Source organism: Ptychodera flava, chromosome 11, assembly GCF_041260155.1.
Source record: "Ptychodera flava strain L36383 chromosome 11, AS_Pfla_20210202, whole genome shotgun sequence".
In the NCBI taxonomy this organism is placed as follows: domain Eukaryota; kingdom Metazoa; phylum Hemichordata; class Enteropneusta; family Ptychoderidae; genus Ptychodera; species Ptychodera flava.
The window spans coordinates 26,598,989-26,616,587 of NC_091938.1; the positions used below are offsets into that span (position 1 = coordinate 26,598,989).

The following is a 17,599-nucleotide window of genomic DNA, read 5'->3' on the forward strand; positions in this document are numbered from 1 at the left end:
TGCCCAGGTTCAGTCTACAGCGAGAGTTACTACACAGTGTATATAATGAGAAGGTAGCCAGCTCCACTCAACAGTAAACTGACATACCCATGAATTACCTCCGTTTTCTTCACTTCTGTATGTTGATATTCAAAATTTCTCCCGGTGTTGGCAAGTCCATAAATCAGCCATCAAATCTACCCAGTTTTGACCACTTAGACGGAAAATTTGTGAAGTTTGGGGCTGCGAGAAGGTATATATCGCCAATGAAATGATGCTGCCTCAGCGGAATCGACAGCATCCGGGAACTTATAAGGCAGTTAGCGAAATTTGAACGTACCCGCTGAAGCGGGTAGAGGGTGGAGCCATCATTAACGCTATTAGATATGCTGACATAATTGATCGTACGGCCAATGAACGCTCCTGACCTTTGATTAGACCTCTCATCAGTTGACCCGAATGTACATGTGTCTGAACAACATCAAAACGTGGAATGAGTTTCATTTCTCTAGTTGGACGATGTATTTTTCGAACTTTATAGCAGTTGTAAGGTTGCTCCAAAGCAGCTTACTGGGTATGCGATCAATGGAGGTGGTAGCTTCAGCGAAACGGGGACAGCATCAACTGAACAAACACCGCAGTAGGCAGCTCAATATAGATTGCTGCGATTGTGTTTGCCAGCATTATATACACCTTATCCATATTATTTGATGACACCGTCATCACGTACGTCCATTACAAACGTCCAGATGAAATTTCGACGACAGTGAGCACACCGTCATCAACTGTGACCGACTCCTCTGCCCCTCCTCCGCCAAACCCATCAGCGACTAATCCGTAGCAACTGTGATATTTGACCGTGGCGGTGACCTTCGATTTGAACGCGTTCGCCGCTGCGATATCACAGCTAGGTTTCCACGGTATCCACCTATTCCCCAAGAACCTCCGCCATGTGCACATCGTACCCACAAATACCTTGAATAGCAAGGAACACGACTAACACTTCCAGGCTTACAAACGTGCTGACATTTTCTTGCCCATTCTCGTTTCAAAATTTTAGTGTTTTTTTCCATAGACCCTGATGCATCCGTGTGTATAGCGTCAATTGTTTTTCCCGAAGACAGAAAGTCCTCGCTTCAGTTTCTGAGTGTGATAAAACTGCAGAGCTTCGGTTAGGATTTCCAAATCTGCGTAAGGCTGTTCGCAAATTGTTTTTCTATTTGCGTAAAAGTACCAAAAATGCGTACAACATGACTACATGTAAGTACCTATAGGCCTATATAACAGCTGTCTACGCGATATCGAAAACCAGTTCAAAAGTAAATGAATAAAGTGTTCAATAAACAACATCGGTGACAATGTTTTTTCTTTGACATTAGTTGTGAGAACACCGCCAAAATTATCTTGAAAACTTTATTTAAACTTATCTCATTATTATTATTCCATTGTTTGGTGATTTAATGATAATTATGTCAGTATTTGGCCATTATTTTGCAATTATTTGATCATTATATGGATATTATTTTGACATGATTATGAACTTATTTGGTAATTCGGTTGTTTTGACATTATTCAACATTGATGTCTTGATTTGGAACTTATTTCATCATTATTATGCCATTATTTGGTGATTTGGTCATTTTTATGTCATTATTTGGTCTTTCTTATGCGATTGTCTTGATATTATCTTGATATTATCTTGACATTATTATGTTAATTCGGTTCTTTTGCCATTATTCGGCATTGATGTCTTGATTTAGAACTTATTTCATCATTATTATGCCATTATTTGATGATTTGGTCATTTTTATGTCATTATTTGGTCTTTCTTATGCGATTATTTGGTCATGATTACGACATTGTCTTGATATTATCTTGATATTATCTTGACATTATTATGTTAATTCGGTTCTTTTGCCATTATTCAGCATTGATGTCATGATTTAGAACTTATCTTATCATTATTATTCCATTATTTGGTGATTTGGTCATTTTTATATCATTATTTCTTCTTTCTTATGCGATTATTTGGTCATGATTACAACATTGTCTTGATATTATCTTGATATTATCTTGGCATTATTATGTTAATTCGGTTCTTTTGCCATTATTCAGCATTGATGTCATGATTTAGAACTTATTTCATCATTATTCTGCCATTATTTGGTGATATGGTCATTTTTATGTCATTATTTGGTCTTTCTTATGCGATTATTTGGTCATGATTACGACATTGTCTTGATATTATCTTAATATTATCTTGACATTATTATGTTAATTCGGTTCTTTTGCCATTATTCGGCATTGATGTCTTGATTTAGAACTTATTTCATCATTATTATGCCATTATTTGATGATTTGGTCATTTTTATGTCATTATTTGGTCTTTCTTATGCGATATTTTGGTCATGATTACAACATTGTCTTGATATTATCTTGATATTATCTTGACATTATTATGTTAATTCGGTTCTTTTGCCATTATTCGGCATTGATGTCTTGATTTAGAACTTATCTTATCATTATTATTCCATTATTTGGTGATTTGGTCATTTTTATGTCATTATTTGGTCTTTCTTATGCGATTATTTGGTCATGATTACGACATTGTCTTGATATTATCTCGATATTATCTTGACATTATTATGTTAATTCGGTTCTTTTGCCATTATTCGGCATTGATGTCATGATTTAGAACTTATCTTATCATTATTATTTCATTATTTGGTGATTTGGTCATTTTTATGTCATTATTTAGCCATTATTATGCGATTATTTGGTCATGATTACAATATTATCTTGACATTCTCTTGGCTTTCAATTGTCTGACCTCCTTTATTATCTGAACTCATTATTTGACCTGCATTTGAACCCTACCCAGAAATCATTGCACATGGAAATTCACAATGGCGCAGTTGATACGATCTGTTCCCTCGCATAGAGAGAGAAAATCGGGCTTTGCGTAAGTTTTAAAGCGCAGCTCAGCACATCGCGTATCTAGAATAGTTGGGCGTGCTCGAAAACTGAGATCGACCACAATTTTGGATTAAAAATCGATTGTTTTCGGCGGCGGAACTGGGCTGTGTGGTGGGTCGCCGACGGTGGCCTGTAGTATTAGCTATAGACTAGCCCTACACCTAGCCCAGCGCAGCGAGCAGGTCTGTGTGGTACCGTGTGTTCTCGGCGTTATCGGCGTTATATGGTACAGGCCCACTGAACGTTTCGTAGATCGTCGTCGGATGGGAAGTGACTAAGACCGAGGTTCGGCCTTCGGCCTCACAGTGTCAGTCACTTCCCATCCGACGACGATCTACGAAACGTTCCGTGGGCCTGCTGTGTTATATGGTGGAGGCCGTATAACACCGGAAACACATAAGACCTGTACGTACGCACGGCTAGGTTACACCCAGCCTACCACACAGAGATCAGTAAAGGTATCGATACCGTGGACGAAAACGACAATCGCCGCGCTGTGTTAAAAAAATCGCCGAGCTGTGTTAAAAGCTCCGTGCTGTGTTAAAAAATGTCCATAAGCTTATGTTACTATACCCCAGTTCCATGGAGCGAAGCGCGACCAAGATTTAATATGTGTTTATGTTTATTAGATGCGAAAGTTTCTGAAGTCTCTCGCGTTTTTGCCAATGCGGACGCAGTGGATGGTGACCGCCCGCGCCCTAAAGCTCCAACACGGTGCTCCATGTTGCAACATCCCTGTTTCCGACACCCCTATATATTCTTAAGCTTAAGGCTTCTGCAGGAGCTAGTTTTTTTGGTTGTTAGGGGCCTATGTCTTATTTACAATGTAATAAATATAAACCATTTTTACATGTCACTGTAGATGCAAGACTTCAACCGGAGTTCACGCCGAAATCATTTTTTTGATTCATTCCTAATGATCTATAGTTTATTATAATACTCTTTCGTAAATATGTTTGACCTTGACAAAGCGGTTACATTGTCGTATTTATTTGCCAAATATAGACCACACTGCATTTGATTGTATTATTAGAATCAAAATCATCTCAACATACTCGTGCCATTATTGAAGCTTTCTCATCCAGATGAGTCCAGATGGGAATTATGAAAAAATGAGAAAGCAATACTTTTATCTTTTATCTTATTTTACGGCCAGTTAGAGTTGCATCTGTAACAGCTGTAAGCTACAGACTGAAAAGCCGGTACTAATAAGTATCAAGGAAATATTCGTTCAACGAAGATGTTTTATCGTAGGTATGCCATATTATATTTTTGGTTGGTCGAGAACTATTCTCGAGCATGGTTTTTTTTATTGTAAACTCATAGGGGCACGGTCGCTAACCTAACGACGTTTTATTGCTTTGTTTGTTATGAAACGTTATGACTTTTCTGCCTTAAAGAAGTATTTTGATTCGTTGCGGTTTCATAACAAACAAAGCAATAAAACGTCGTTAGGTTAGCGACCGTGCCCCTATGAGTTTACAATAAAAAAAAACCATGCTCGAGAATAGTTCCCGACCAACCAAAAATATAATGTGGCATACCTACGATAAAACATCTTCGTTGAACGAATATTTCCTTGATACTTATTAGTACCGGCTTTTCAGTCTGTAGCTTACAGATGCAACTCTAACTGGCCGTAAAATAAGATAAAAGATAAAAGTATTGCTTTCTCATTTTTTCATAATTCCCATCTGGACTCATCTGAATGAGAAAGCTTCAATAATGGCACGAGTATGTTGAGATGATTTTGATTCTAATAATACAATCAAATGCAGTGTGGTCTATATTTGGCAAATAAATACGACAATGTAATCGCTTTGTCAAGGTCAAACATATTTACGAAAGAGTATTATAATAAACTATAGGCCTAGATCATTAGGAATGAATCAAAAATTGATTTCGGCGTGAACTCCGGTTGAAGTCTTGCATCTACAGTGACATGTAAAAATGTTTTATATTTATTACATTGTAAATAAGACATAACCAGAAAACTAGCTCCTGCAGAAGCCTTAAGCTTGAGAATATATAGGGGTGTCGGAAACAGGGATGTTGCAACATGGAGCACCGTGTTGGAGCTTTAGGGCGCGGGCGGTCACCATCCACTGCGTCCGCATTGGCAAAAACGCGAGAGACTTCAGAAAATTTCGCATCTAATAAACATAAACACATGTAAAATCTTGGTCGCGCTTCGCTCCATGGAACTGGGGTATAGTAACATAAGCTTATGGACATTTTGTAACACAGCACGGAGCTTTTAACACAGCTCGGCGATTTTTTTAACACAGCGCGGCGATTGTCGTTTTCGTCCACGGTATCGATACCTTTACTGATCTCTGTGTGGTAGGCTGGGTGTAACCTAGCCGTGCGTACGTACAGGTCTTATGTGTTTCCGGTGTTATACGGCCTCCACCATATAACACAGCAGGCCCACGGAACGTTTCGTAGATCGTCGTCGGATGGGAAGTGACTGACACTGTGAGGCCGAAGGCCGAACCTCGGTCTTAGTCACTTCCCATCCGACGACGATCTACGAAACGTTCAGTGGGCCTGTACCATATAACGCCGATAACGCCGAGAACACACGGTACCACACAGACCTGCACGCTGGGCTAGGTGTAATACTCACAGGCGTGCTGTTTTCTGGGTAGTTTCTCTAAGTGTAATTTATTCTACGTTTCGACGTTCTCTTCCGTAACCTAATCACCAAGGTAAGAAACAGAATTATCCGGCCTGCCAAGAAAACTGCACGTTCTAGTCGAAAAATAAACACAAATCCTTCATTGAGTTACCTAGTTAGATGCGGAAGGACCTCGGCTGTCCAAAAAACACACTCATGTCACGATAAAATGAAAACTTTCGAAGAAATCTGCCGCGTTTTGACAACATCGGCGTTTCTGATGGCCACCGTTGTAATAACGCAACTCATTAACATAATGGACGGTGTCTGCACATAGAAAGTGGTGCATCTCAGTCTGATGCCGTTGATGGCGTTGCTCACGGACCAATCAGCGATGCGGACGGCGTACAATTATGATAATGATTGCGTTATTACAACGTTGGACGCCAGAAATGCCTAGTTTGTCAAAACACGGCAGATTTCTCCTGAAGTTGTCATTTTATCGTGACATGAGTGTGTTTTCTGGACAGCCGAGATCCTTCCGCATCTAACCAGGTAACTCAATGAAGGATTTGTGCTTATTTTTCGACTAGAACGTGCAGTTTTCTTGGCAGGCCGGATAATTCTGTTTCTTACCTTGGTGATTAGGCTACGGAAGAGAACGTCGAAACGTAGAATAAACTACACTTATAGAAACTACCCAGAAAACAGCACGCCTGTGGTAATACTAATAGCAAATACTACAGGCCACCGTCGGCTACCCACCAAACAGCCCAGTTCCGCCGCCGAAAACAATCGATTTTTAATCCAAAATTGTGGTCGATCTCAGTTTTCGAGCACGCCCAACTATTCTAGATACGCGATGTGCTGAGCTGCGCTTTAAAACTTACGCAAAGCCCGATTTTCTCTCTCTATGCGAGGGAACAGACCGTATCAACTGCGCCATTGTGAATTTCCATGTGCAATGATTTCTGGGTAGGGTTCAAATGCAGGTCAAATAATGAGTTCAGATAATAAAGGAGGTCAGACAATTGAAAGCCAAGAGAATGTCAAGATAATATTGTAATCATGACCAAATAATCGCATAATAATGGCTAAATAATGACATAAAAATGACCAAATCACCAAATAATGGAATAATAATGATAAGATAAGTTCTAAATCAAGACATCAATGCCGAATAATGGCAAAAGAACCGAATTAACATAATAATGTCAAGATAATATCGAGATAATATCAAGACAATGTCGTAATCATGACCGAATAGTCGCATAAGAAAGACCAAATAATGACATAAAAATGACCAAATCAACAAATAATGGAATAATAATGATAAGATAAGTTCTAAATCAAGACATCAATGCCGAATAATGGCAAAAGAACCGAATTAACATAATAATGTCAAGATAATATCAAGATAATATCAAGACAATGTCGTAATCATGACCAAATAATCGCATAAGAAAGACCAAATAATGACATAAAAATGACCAAATCATCAAATAATGGCATAATAATGATGAAATAAGTTCTAAATCAAGACATCAATGCCGAATAATGGCAAAAGAACCGAATTAACATAATAATGTCAAGATAATATCAAGATAATATCAAGACAATCGCATAAGAAAGACCAAATAATGACATAAAAATGACCAAATCACCAAATAATGGCATAATAATGATGAAATAAGTTCCAAATCAAGACATCAATGTTGAATAATGTCAAAACAACCGAATTACCAAATACGTTCATAATCATGTCAAAATAATATCCATATAATGATCAAATAATTGCAAAATAATGGCCAAATACTGACATAATTATCATTAAATCACCAAACAATGGAATAATAATAATGAGATAAGTTTAAATAAAGTTTTCAAGATAATTTTGGCGGTGTTCTCACCCCCCATATAGTTTCACAATTTGTTCTGTTCTATTTTCTGTCGACGATTTTCATTTCTTACTAATTATTTAAGACTACAACTTCCCACTATTGCCTTCGCTGCCTGACCTATCATCGCTGCTCTGAAGTCAAATTCACTTAGTCTCGGGCCTTCCATGGTTATCACCATCAGATCATTTAGATCAGGCATAGTCACTTAGACAGCTACGTTTTGATTTTGTAATCCTGTTTTGGGTACTGAACCCACGCGCTCACACGGGACAGATGAGACTGGAATCACGGCTGCAATATGGCCAATTTTGCAATATTCTGGAATAAGTTTGCAGACCGGCATAAAACTATTAATTTTAAGTCTGCGTAGCATTAACTTAAACTTGATATTCGACTAGGAGATCTTCAGGGTTTACAAGTATGCATTGGGCGCAGCGGAAAAAAAAAACATTTTTTTGCAATAACGACGAACTCTATTGAACTTGTTACATTTTTATTGGTACAGACTTGAAGGAAAACGTGATTGACAGGATGTAGGACAAAATATTGCTAAATTATGAACATTTTTAACAGCAAGTAGGACAAAATATTGCTAAATTATGAACATTTTTATCAGCAAACAATTTATTTTTAGTCCTGGATAAACTTCACATTGGAGGGAAACTACGTGTGCTCATGTCTTTATTGCAGAGACTGCGCTTTTTAATGCGTATCGGATTACGCAGACGTCATTTTACTTTGCGTACTTCAAAGTAATAACATGCTTGAAATACGCAGGATTTTGCGTTAACGGAAGCTCTGTAATAAAACTATTGATAATATTATTAAAATGTAACCTTTTTGTCAGTATTTTTTGCAAGACATGGATATATTTGTCTAACATATTCATTAAAAAGTAACAGGTCCTTGTAACGCCAGCACGCGTACGCCTTTTCAATAAAAAAGATATCGATTTCAAGGTACATTGTGCTTTGTCTGTAAAACACGTCCGTGACTGCGTTTTTAATATTTTGTTGGGCAGCAAAATAGACGACAGTCAACGCTGCCTGTATTTTCATTGTAAATCTCTGAAAATCACAAGTTCGATTGGAAGGTGACTGCGTGTTTGTACGTACGTACGCTGTTTTGAGGTCTCCTCTCCAAGTCGCTGAACTTGACATATTTTCACAATGTCAACCAGGTATCTATCATAAACAAACGCATCTGCAACCCGTCATCCGTTTGTAATCACACATACATAGCTTGGACTGTTGACTTGAGGCACCTCCATCCTCGGACAAACCATGAAGTAATCGTACGTTGTAAATGTAACTTTCATGTCTAATCAAAGGTCACGAGCGTTCATTGGCCGTACGATCAATTATGTCAGCATATCTAATAGCGTTAATGATGGCTCCACCCTCTACCCGCTTCAGCGGGTACGTTCAAATTTCGCTAACTGCCTTATAAGTTCCCGGATGCTGTCGATTCCGCTAAGGCAGCATCATTTCATTGGCGATATATACCTTCTTGCAGCCCCAAACTTCACAAATTTTCCGTCTAAGTGGTCAAAACTGGGTAGATTTGATGGCTGATTTATGGATTTGCCAACACCGGGAGAAATTTTGAATATCAACATACAGAAGTGAAGAAAACGGAGGTAATTCATGGGTATGTCAGTTTACTGATGAGTGGAGCTGGCTACCTTCTCATTATATACACTGTGTAGTAACTCTCGCCGTAGACTGAACCTGGGCAATGGTAACTCTCGCCGTAGACTGAACCTTGGCAATGGTGTCACTTGTATATTTTGGCATGGATTGTGAAACTATATAAGGGTTTCCAGACGGTTGTTCATATAAGCACATTACGATGTGTAAAATATGACTTTATTAATCATAATAATAATTTATTAATAATCATATAATTATCACAACAATGGAGTTTCCAGACAGCATTTACACAAAGTAGACAACATTGTGTGTAAAAAAGTTTTAATATTCTGTAACATTCATATTAATAATTTATTAATATTCATAATTATTTTTTATGATAATAATAGGAAAAAATCATCACAAATTATGCCTACTGGACCTGTGGACAGGCCGGAAGCTTGGGCGCGAATGGGAACTCACCAGCCTATATGGAACTTCTGTGCACCTTCAACGCTACGCCGCGCTACCGGACCGGAGGTCAGGAACAGTAACGATCAGGTTTAGTAGATATACACGCTTGTAGGACAACAAAGATTCTCGTCCTTCGAACTGTGTAAACTTTGCCTACAAATCCGAGCTTTCGGCGGAATCGAATCGTGCTTTGATAATCTCACACACACGAGTGTAAGTCGATTTTGTTGTATGAGTGATTCTTCGCCGCTTGGAGGGACGTTTATAGTTTGGATCGTGGGTGAAATTGGTTTGAAAAGTGGGCGATTGTTATTTCCCTACAAGAAGGCTTAGAATAGCATGAGTGTTTGTATAGGTTGTCTGACACTACGTATTGATTGACGTTTAGTGTCTACTGAATTTCACCCAACTGTTGTATTGTTTAAATATCAGTTTTGAGCCGAGCCTCGCTTTTACAGGCTACTGTTATTTTCTGTACACTTGTAAATTTACTACAGTGTTTTCCTACTTTGAGGTAGCGACCTTTTGTTGTCATAGTGACCAAGAATAGAGTTGTCACTATTAGACTGCTGAGTTTGTTTTGAGTGCACACCATATGAACAGAGAACTGGTGTATTTCTATGTGTTGTGAGTACAGCCAGTTTAAAGACATTAAGGCTTACTAGCACATGGCTATCATATTTTCAGTGTTATTCAAGCAAATTGTGACGTCACGGAAACAATTTCTTTGATGTATTACTGTCAGTCTTTGCTATAGTTGTTAGTGAGTTGTCAATCATTGTACCATACAGGGGTATCTGCGAATACTCGCTGTTGTTGTTGATTAATTTCTTAGTAATAAATATTGTTGTTGGCGGAATTGTTATGCCAACTGATATAATTGTGAGATCGCTTTGTATTGTACATTGAGAAGTAAATACCGCCTATCTGAGCGAACTATCGCGACCAGGTTAAGAGATCTCGGTTGAACAAAAGTGAGGAACATTTTAATTGTTAAATTAGGCACAGACTTTCATGCTGTTTGACAATATATTTTCTTATAGTCACGCCTGGCACAACTTAAACAAATTTTTGTCAACTCTCAGGTGTGACACCATGATGACCTTAACTTTTAAAGATAAACCGCTGAATTTCAGTCTTGTATTTTCCATCGAAACGGCGAAATCAATGTCCTAGATTTCTGGGTACGATGTAGGAGTGATAGATCGCCTATCCGCTAACAGACAATTTTGACACTTTACCCCTTTACTTCTCTAAGTTGTCCGAGTCATACATTAACGAGTACAATGTTTTTAGCCTATGTCGGAAACACTAACTAGCGTCACTACAGAGTCTCGATCAAAGTTCTTGCAGTGATCAATGCCAAACACGCGCAGGACGAATCGAAGAATTTTGAATCATCTATATGCAAGGTTTTTTTCCACCAGGTAAAAAGGTACAGACGTGACGGGCCCTATTGATTTACTTATTACAAGGGGCTTCAGCATATAGCTAATGAATGAATAATAAAATCAAATAGATCGAATGTAACATAAAATTTAGATTTATTTTGCACCATATTAGCTAGCTGAAATTTTTTTGTCATTTGGAAACATTGCCATAAACGAATCTGCCGCTTATTAAAGTTTTCTACCAGCTCATCGTGTGACAACAGGGGATGACCTAACTCATGTTTGTTCAAACTGTGATGAAATATTTAAGTTTGTCAGCCATTTAAAACATGAATTAATGAAATGGCAAGAGTGGAGATTTATGTATACGGTGTTACGCATTGATCTCCAGTGTCTGGGCAAACAGAGGTCAGTTTTTTTGATAGAGTACCGAGCTAGAGACCCAAAGAAAACCGTTAGAGGGTCCTAGTCGAAGGTTTGTTCAACTAATCTCCGCTCGTGCCTGTGATGTCGTTAAAGATACCTTAAAAAGTCACAATATACTACACTATTATAATACGATCAACTTACCCTAGCGTCGGCAAAGGTAATTGCCAATACTAGCAGCACCACAGCTACTGTTTTCGGCCGCATTTTGAAGGCTGTCAGAAAATGTAAAAATAAGAGAACATTGAACAAAAGACAGAAAAAAATTATCATTATCGGATAGAGGATTCGGAAACATTTGGAAACAGATTAAGCTTGGAGATATGTTCTGCTTCTCTGAAAAAACAAAACAAAAACAAAACAAAAACAAACAATTTCGAGAAACGAAATGTCTTTATGATGATATCTGTATAAATTAATGTTTGATTCCTTATAGAGCCAGTAATTGTAACTTTTTATGATTTTTCGGACTTTTTTGTTTTATCTGTTTTACTCTCCAAACCATGTTGAGATACACTGCAGTGTCCAGCTTGTCAACTCACCCTGTATATGTGTAAACTGCATTGTTATTGTTGACAAGTGAATTCTGGTCCGTATTAGAATTCAAATGCAACCGACAATACATTTTACACACACAGACGCTGTGTTGTCAAGCTTGATTGTGGGTACTGCAAGATGCAGTGGGGACTATAACAAGAAACAGTAATTGCCCTGTCGCTCCCTGACGATTTAGCCAGCGTATGCCAACATATGAAAAATTTGGCGAATACGCTCGCGTACGGCGAGTACGTTATGGGTAAGTTTTGTATAAGTTAAGAGCACGCTGAAGCACGCTGGTATACGTCGTAGTACACGGCGACGTCGTCGAAAACTTTTGTGCATCCACGAAACTTTTCGACGTATATCAGGGTAAGCTTATGGCTCATACGTTTCGCACACGCGGGCCATAAGTTGTAGGTAGGTTATGCGCTCGTTGACACACGTTCACACACGTTAACGTTACTTGTAAGTTACTCATAGGTCGAAATGCGTCGAGAGTACACAAAACGTATTTTTAACCTAAGCGTACGTTATGAATACGCTATGTACATGCCCTGAAAAATAGTTAGTTCAGCGTAAGCCAGCGTTTTGATAGGTCGGCATACGCTGGCTAAATCGTCAAGGTGTGACAGGGCCATTACCGACATTGAAAACAAAAGTAGCGGAAAAATCATCGAATTTTTCTGCTCCTGGCCTTCTAAACTTCTGGCAATACAGATTATTATAATTTCCTACTCGAACCAGTGATTGAAAAGAAAAACAAAACAAAACAAAACAAAAACATTAACTGCAAGTGTTTTTCCTTCTTTATATCAGAGTATTTTTCGCCTGTTAAACACATCTGAATGCTATGTTGTCTCGGGCGATAAAGTATACTACGCTGATGGCGCGATTGCAGCAAACCAAATACTAACTACACTGATCGATACGGGTCGACTGTGTATCTTTTTATCAGAGATAGCCACGTCGTTGCCAACTATGTATAGCTTCATGGAGTTTGTACAACCCATGCAAACATCCCGACCGTTTAAGTCCCGCGCAAAAGACACCCTTGTCTTTTTAGATTAAGCAAAAATAACCGAGAACAAACTCTCAACTCCCTATTCAAATCAAGGTGACGTAGGTTTTGCTACACTAACGGCAACTAGAAGTGACAAGTGAACTAGCACAAGGGAATTAGCACCAAAAAGTCGTTGCATAGCGGAAAAGTGAGGTTATTTCACAATGCAGTATAGATATGATTGACAGGTTGACAGCAAATGTCTCGCTTTGCTGACTGGAATTCTTAGGGTAGAATGCGCCACAAGGACAGACGATGGATCGCTCAAATTTTTAGAATTCTTTGAAGATCTATCACTTCTTGGGGCTCATTTTAAAGTCACCGTCCTACTTCTTCGGAAAATCAAAACTTGTATTTCGCCCCATAAAATTTAATACAGAGATGGCGGCAATTTTGAATTGCAAATATCGGGAAATGTCAGATAATTTGTATCTTTAGTACCGATATTCGACATTAGTACCAACATGGTTAAAAGTTCCATATAGTGACGTTTAAGTGTAAGTTTAAGTTTTTCACTTTCGAGGCGCATAGTACCTTAAAGTGCCAAGTCTAATGATGCTTTCAGACATTACACATGCACCATGACAGTCGCTGGGAAAAAATAACGAATATACGTCAAAAACAGACAAACTCTATCGTCTGACGGTCTCATCGACCGTTTTTCAAACTTGAGCGGATATGTTCGGTTACTATTCGCACGGCGAAGCAAACACAATTTTCTAACAACAAAAAACTGGATTGGCTTATTCACCAAAACTCATTTTCCAGCCTCATCGTTTACCACTTTTAGGTTATCCACGACAAGAATCTGTGCAGTTTGCAAGGAATCGTTTGTACAAAATAGCAACCTCGACACAAAATACGAGAAGTTAAAAAAGGCAGTTTGCTCTAGGAAGGGCAAATTTAGTACCTCTTACCTCTTGTCAAGCAGCTGTATACTGTAGCAAGATGACAACTGACTGCTCGATATATTTACTCCTAATTTGCCTACATTTGCATAAAACTTAAACGGCGTCAACGCTAACGAGCGATTGGCTCGAGCGAAAGGCTTTTATGATTTGGATCAACGGCTTCTCCACGGAACACAGACGTGAATAAAAATACTTTCAGCCGTAGAATCCACCAACTGTCGCTCTTTTACTCGATTGATTGCACGGTGGTAATTGTTTACGAATGTTCATGAAAGAACTATGAATGCGTTGACAGCCAGTAAAAAATAACGACGTCATCGGCGATTTCGAGTTAAATGGTTGGACTATTCTGTCTTGTCCAAGCTGTGACTTTTTGTCTCCGGGTCCCAATAAACACCGTCCATTTCTAGAAATGGTAACAGATGGCTAGATGAAAAATACAGTCTTACTCCAGGGGAGGAAAAACAGCCTATTAAAATTCTGTCTTCCAGTCTGAAAGCAATTTTAATCCCAAACAGAAAGGAAAACGCCAACGCATCAGTCTTTTGGTTCACACGTCAATTACGTGTGAACTAAGTAGAATCGGCGAGCCATCGAAGGTTGGTGTTCATAATTTTGGCAAAAATAACTATTATTGGAGAAATGATGGCCGCCACCACAAGTCGAGGAGGTTGTTTTGCTACGAATACCAGAGCTGAAGCTATTGAAAACAATGTCGATGCAGTAAAATTTGCAAATCGTAAATACTTTGAGACTGTATCGCGATTCTGCTGGCAGAGAACTTTCAACATTTCGCAATTTCGCAAAGTATCTTAATTATCTCTCCAAAGTTCTCCATGTCCTTAGGGTTGACCTCAAAACTGGTCATGATTGATTTAAATTTTCGGACTCCGAAGAAAATTTCATGGAGTATGAAAAAGTGTGCGCCAGCGAAAGATATAACATTTCGGTACTTGGATTAGAAAAAAGGTTACATATTTACGTCACGGCTTTAGCGATTTCACAACATGACAAGGTCTTCACGTGTTTGTTGAGTCGTGTAAGACTTCATAGCAGTTACTAATCCGTGGTCAGGAGCCTCGTGACGAACAATGTGTCGCCGGGAATAATCTCAAAATGTCACACTTTTCGGAGGGGTGTCTGCATTTTGTCCTTGTGTACAAGATTACCATTAAGTAGAAAGGTGCAGTGCCCTCTAAAGCTATCAAAAACTACCAAGGTTATAGTAAAATTTAGGGAGCATATGTTCGTGGTTTTGCTTTATTCTGTCGGTGTTTCATCAATTGTTACCACCTCGAATGAACATTCCTCACACAAAGTCATCTACTGAAGGAGACCCTGGTCGATTTTGCAGCTGGTGGTTCCCCGTGGTCGAGGCATTTGTGTTTTGACAAGGTGTCATTTATTTTCAAAAGAGACTGGCATTGAACTAGCTTTATAAATGCGATGCCTTTTGGTAGTGACTTTATGTTCATATGCAGCAGGGAAATCGTTAAACACATTTTTGTGAATTAGGATGAAGACGAGGTGGCGGCGAAACAGAATATCCGAGGGTGCTATTTCAACATTGTCTTGCATACGCGATGAGTAGAGGCAATGAAGAATGCGAAAGCTCCATTTTGAAACAAGATGATAGTCATCGATATTTGTGATTTATTCGTAAAAGAGAAAATTCGCTGTGTCCCTTTCTTGAAATTGTATGTACATATTTTGGTTTTGCAATATGGCGAGTTTTTATAATGTCAAGCAGACAACCCATTTTCGACGATAAAGTCATTTCTCAATCAACACGATTGGAACTAATTTGGGATAATTGGATATTCATATTTTAATAAATTTCTCTATATTGTTAGGTGCCATATAGCTGAATGTCTCAACATTACAAATTACTCATAAAACAAGTGTGTAACGTAAAAAGAAAAGCAGATTAGCTTATATTTGTAGATTAAATCGACATTACTCTACCATCCAATTATCCCAAATTAGTTCTAATCGTGTTAATCAAACCAGGCCGAGGCTATAATAATCTTCTGTCCTGCAGATAGCTACAATCAGGGATATATTCGGCGCAGTGATTAAGTATTTATTGATGTATGTATTTAGGTAGGTAGGTAGGTACAGTAGGCAGGCAGGCAGGCACTGCAGGTAGGTAGGTAGGTATTTTTATTGACATGAACGTCCTTGGCTAGTGATATTTACAGCGGTTTCCTACCTTTTGTAATGGACGCCGAAATTGTATGTCCTATCTACCTTTTGAGAATGTCGAATAATTTATCAGCTATTTGCAATTCATTTTTGTGGAGGTGAGGTGTGCCAATGCAGATGTGCATCGTCAAGATAAAGATGACTAAAGCCAAATAGATAAAATCGTAGGTGTCCCTCACTTGTCAGAAAGTAGATTAGTTAAATCATTCAAGAAGTTCTACGGTAGATACGGAGATGTTGTATCAAAATATGACCTGTCTGTTTCTCGAATGATGAGTGACAGCATACAAAATTTTGACTCACAAAAGTAATTTGGTGAATTCACCAAATAACAATGGATTTGTCGCTTTGGGTCAATCTTGACGGGTGCAGCTAGCTGGCAGGGTACGCTTACCCATTCCGGATACCTGGTACCACCACTATTTCGTGGTTCAAGATGACCCCATTGCCTTTGTCATTTTCGATATGTTCCTTAGACCTGGTAAATTTTATAGTTACCTTGAATGATAATGATTATTGGACCTGATTTGATGTCTATTGTCAGTATAGTTCACCAATAGACCATTAAACTGCCATATTTGCTGACTGATGATGTAACGTTGCTCTACATGATGTGCACAGATGTGTAGAGTAATCGCAGAGTACATATCGGAAAATGTGCTCTTGCAAAATCTGTCTGTGCAGTCGGGAATTACCACTACATCAAATATTTGCACGCTGTACTATGGAGTGACAGTGACCGCAGATGTGACCAAGGTCAAATATACACATCAGTAAAACAATTAGAGTGTTAAGACGGCGGACACTGAACGTTTTCTGACCGGGCCTGATCAACTGAAGACGAGATCACTTGATATGTTTTATGGTATCCCATTACATTTCATGGCAGAAGTGGTGGGCTTCTCGCACATTTCCGTTTTGCTGAAAAGGCCAGAGGTTGTCGCCAGTAAGCTGAAAAACCAAGCTAGCTGACATTCGTGTGAAATATTTGACGTTATCAGACAAACAAGTGACACAGTGTGCGCAAAAACAGATATTCGTATTGAATAGGAAAAATCCACGTAGAGTGGATTATAGCGGAAAGCATTCGGGAATTACCACTCCCTCCGTTCGTTCATTCTTTGAATGTTGCCTGCAGCTGTGGTTTGGATTAAGTTTCTGTCTATGAGAAAATTCTAAATTATGACAATATCATTTAGTGGCGCAGAAAAACCAACACGACACGTCATTGAAATGTCAAATTCTGCCATCTGATCGTAAATTCGTGGTGTCATAAATAAAATTTACTTTTTAATGTTTTTTATTTTCTCTATCGCATCTATGCAGATCTTTTCCGCAGAGTTTAAGAAATATCTTTGAAACGTCGTTTTAGTCATCTATCAATGGTTAGTGAATCGAGTCGCATCTGAAATAGTAGGCACAGCAAAATCAGGTCTGGGACGACTTTCAAACCCAACTGTATTCGCCATACAAGGAAAGTCCACA

The 17,599-nt window shown here is 38.6% G+C and overlaps 1 protein-coding gene across 1 annotated transcript in view; it reads right to left on the minus strand.

Annotated features, from left to right (window-relative positions):
- The window catches only part of LOC139143962 (secretory phospholipase A2 receptor-like), a 24,577-nt gene extending 10,504 nt beyond the window's left edge, over positions 1 to 14,073 (minus strand). The window contains exons 1-2 of the mRNA XM_070714586.1: positions 13,916 to 14,073; positions 11,543 to 11,613 (exon numbers count right to left, since the gene is read on the minus strand). Coding sequence (XP_070570687.1) covers positions 11,543 to 11,605 — 63 coding nt within the window. The 5' untranslated portion in view covers positions 11,606 to 11,613; positions 13,916 to 14,073. The remainder of the gene's footprint in view (positions 1 to 11,542; positions 11,614 to 13,915) is intronic.
- Positions 14,074 to 17,599: the final 3,526 nt, after the last annotated feature.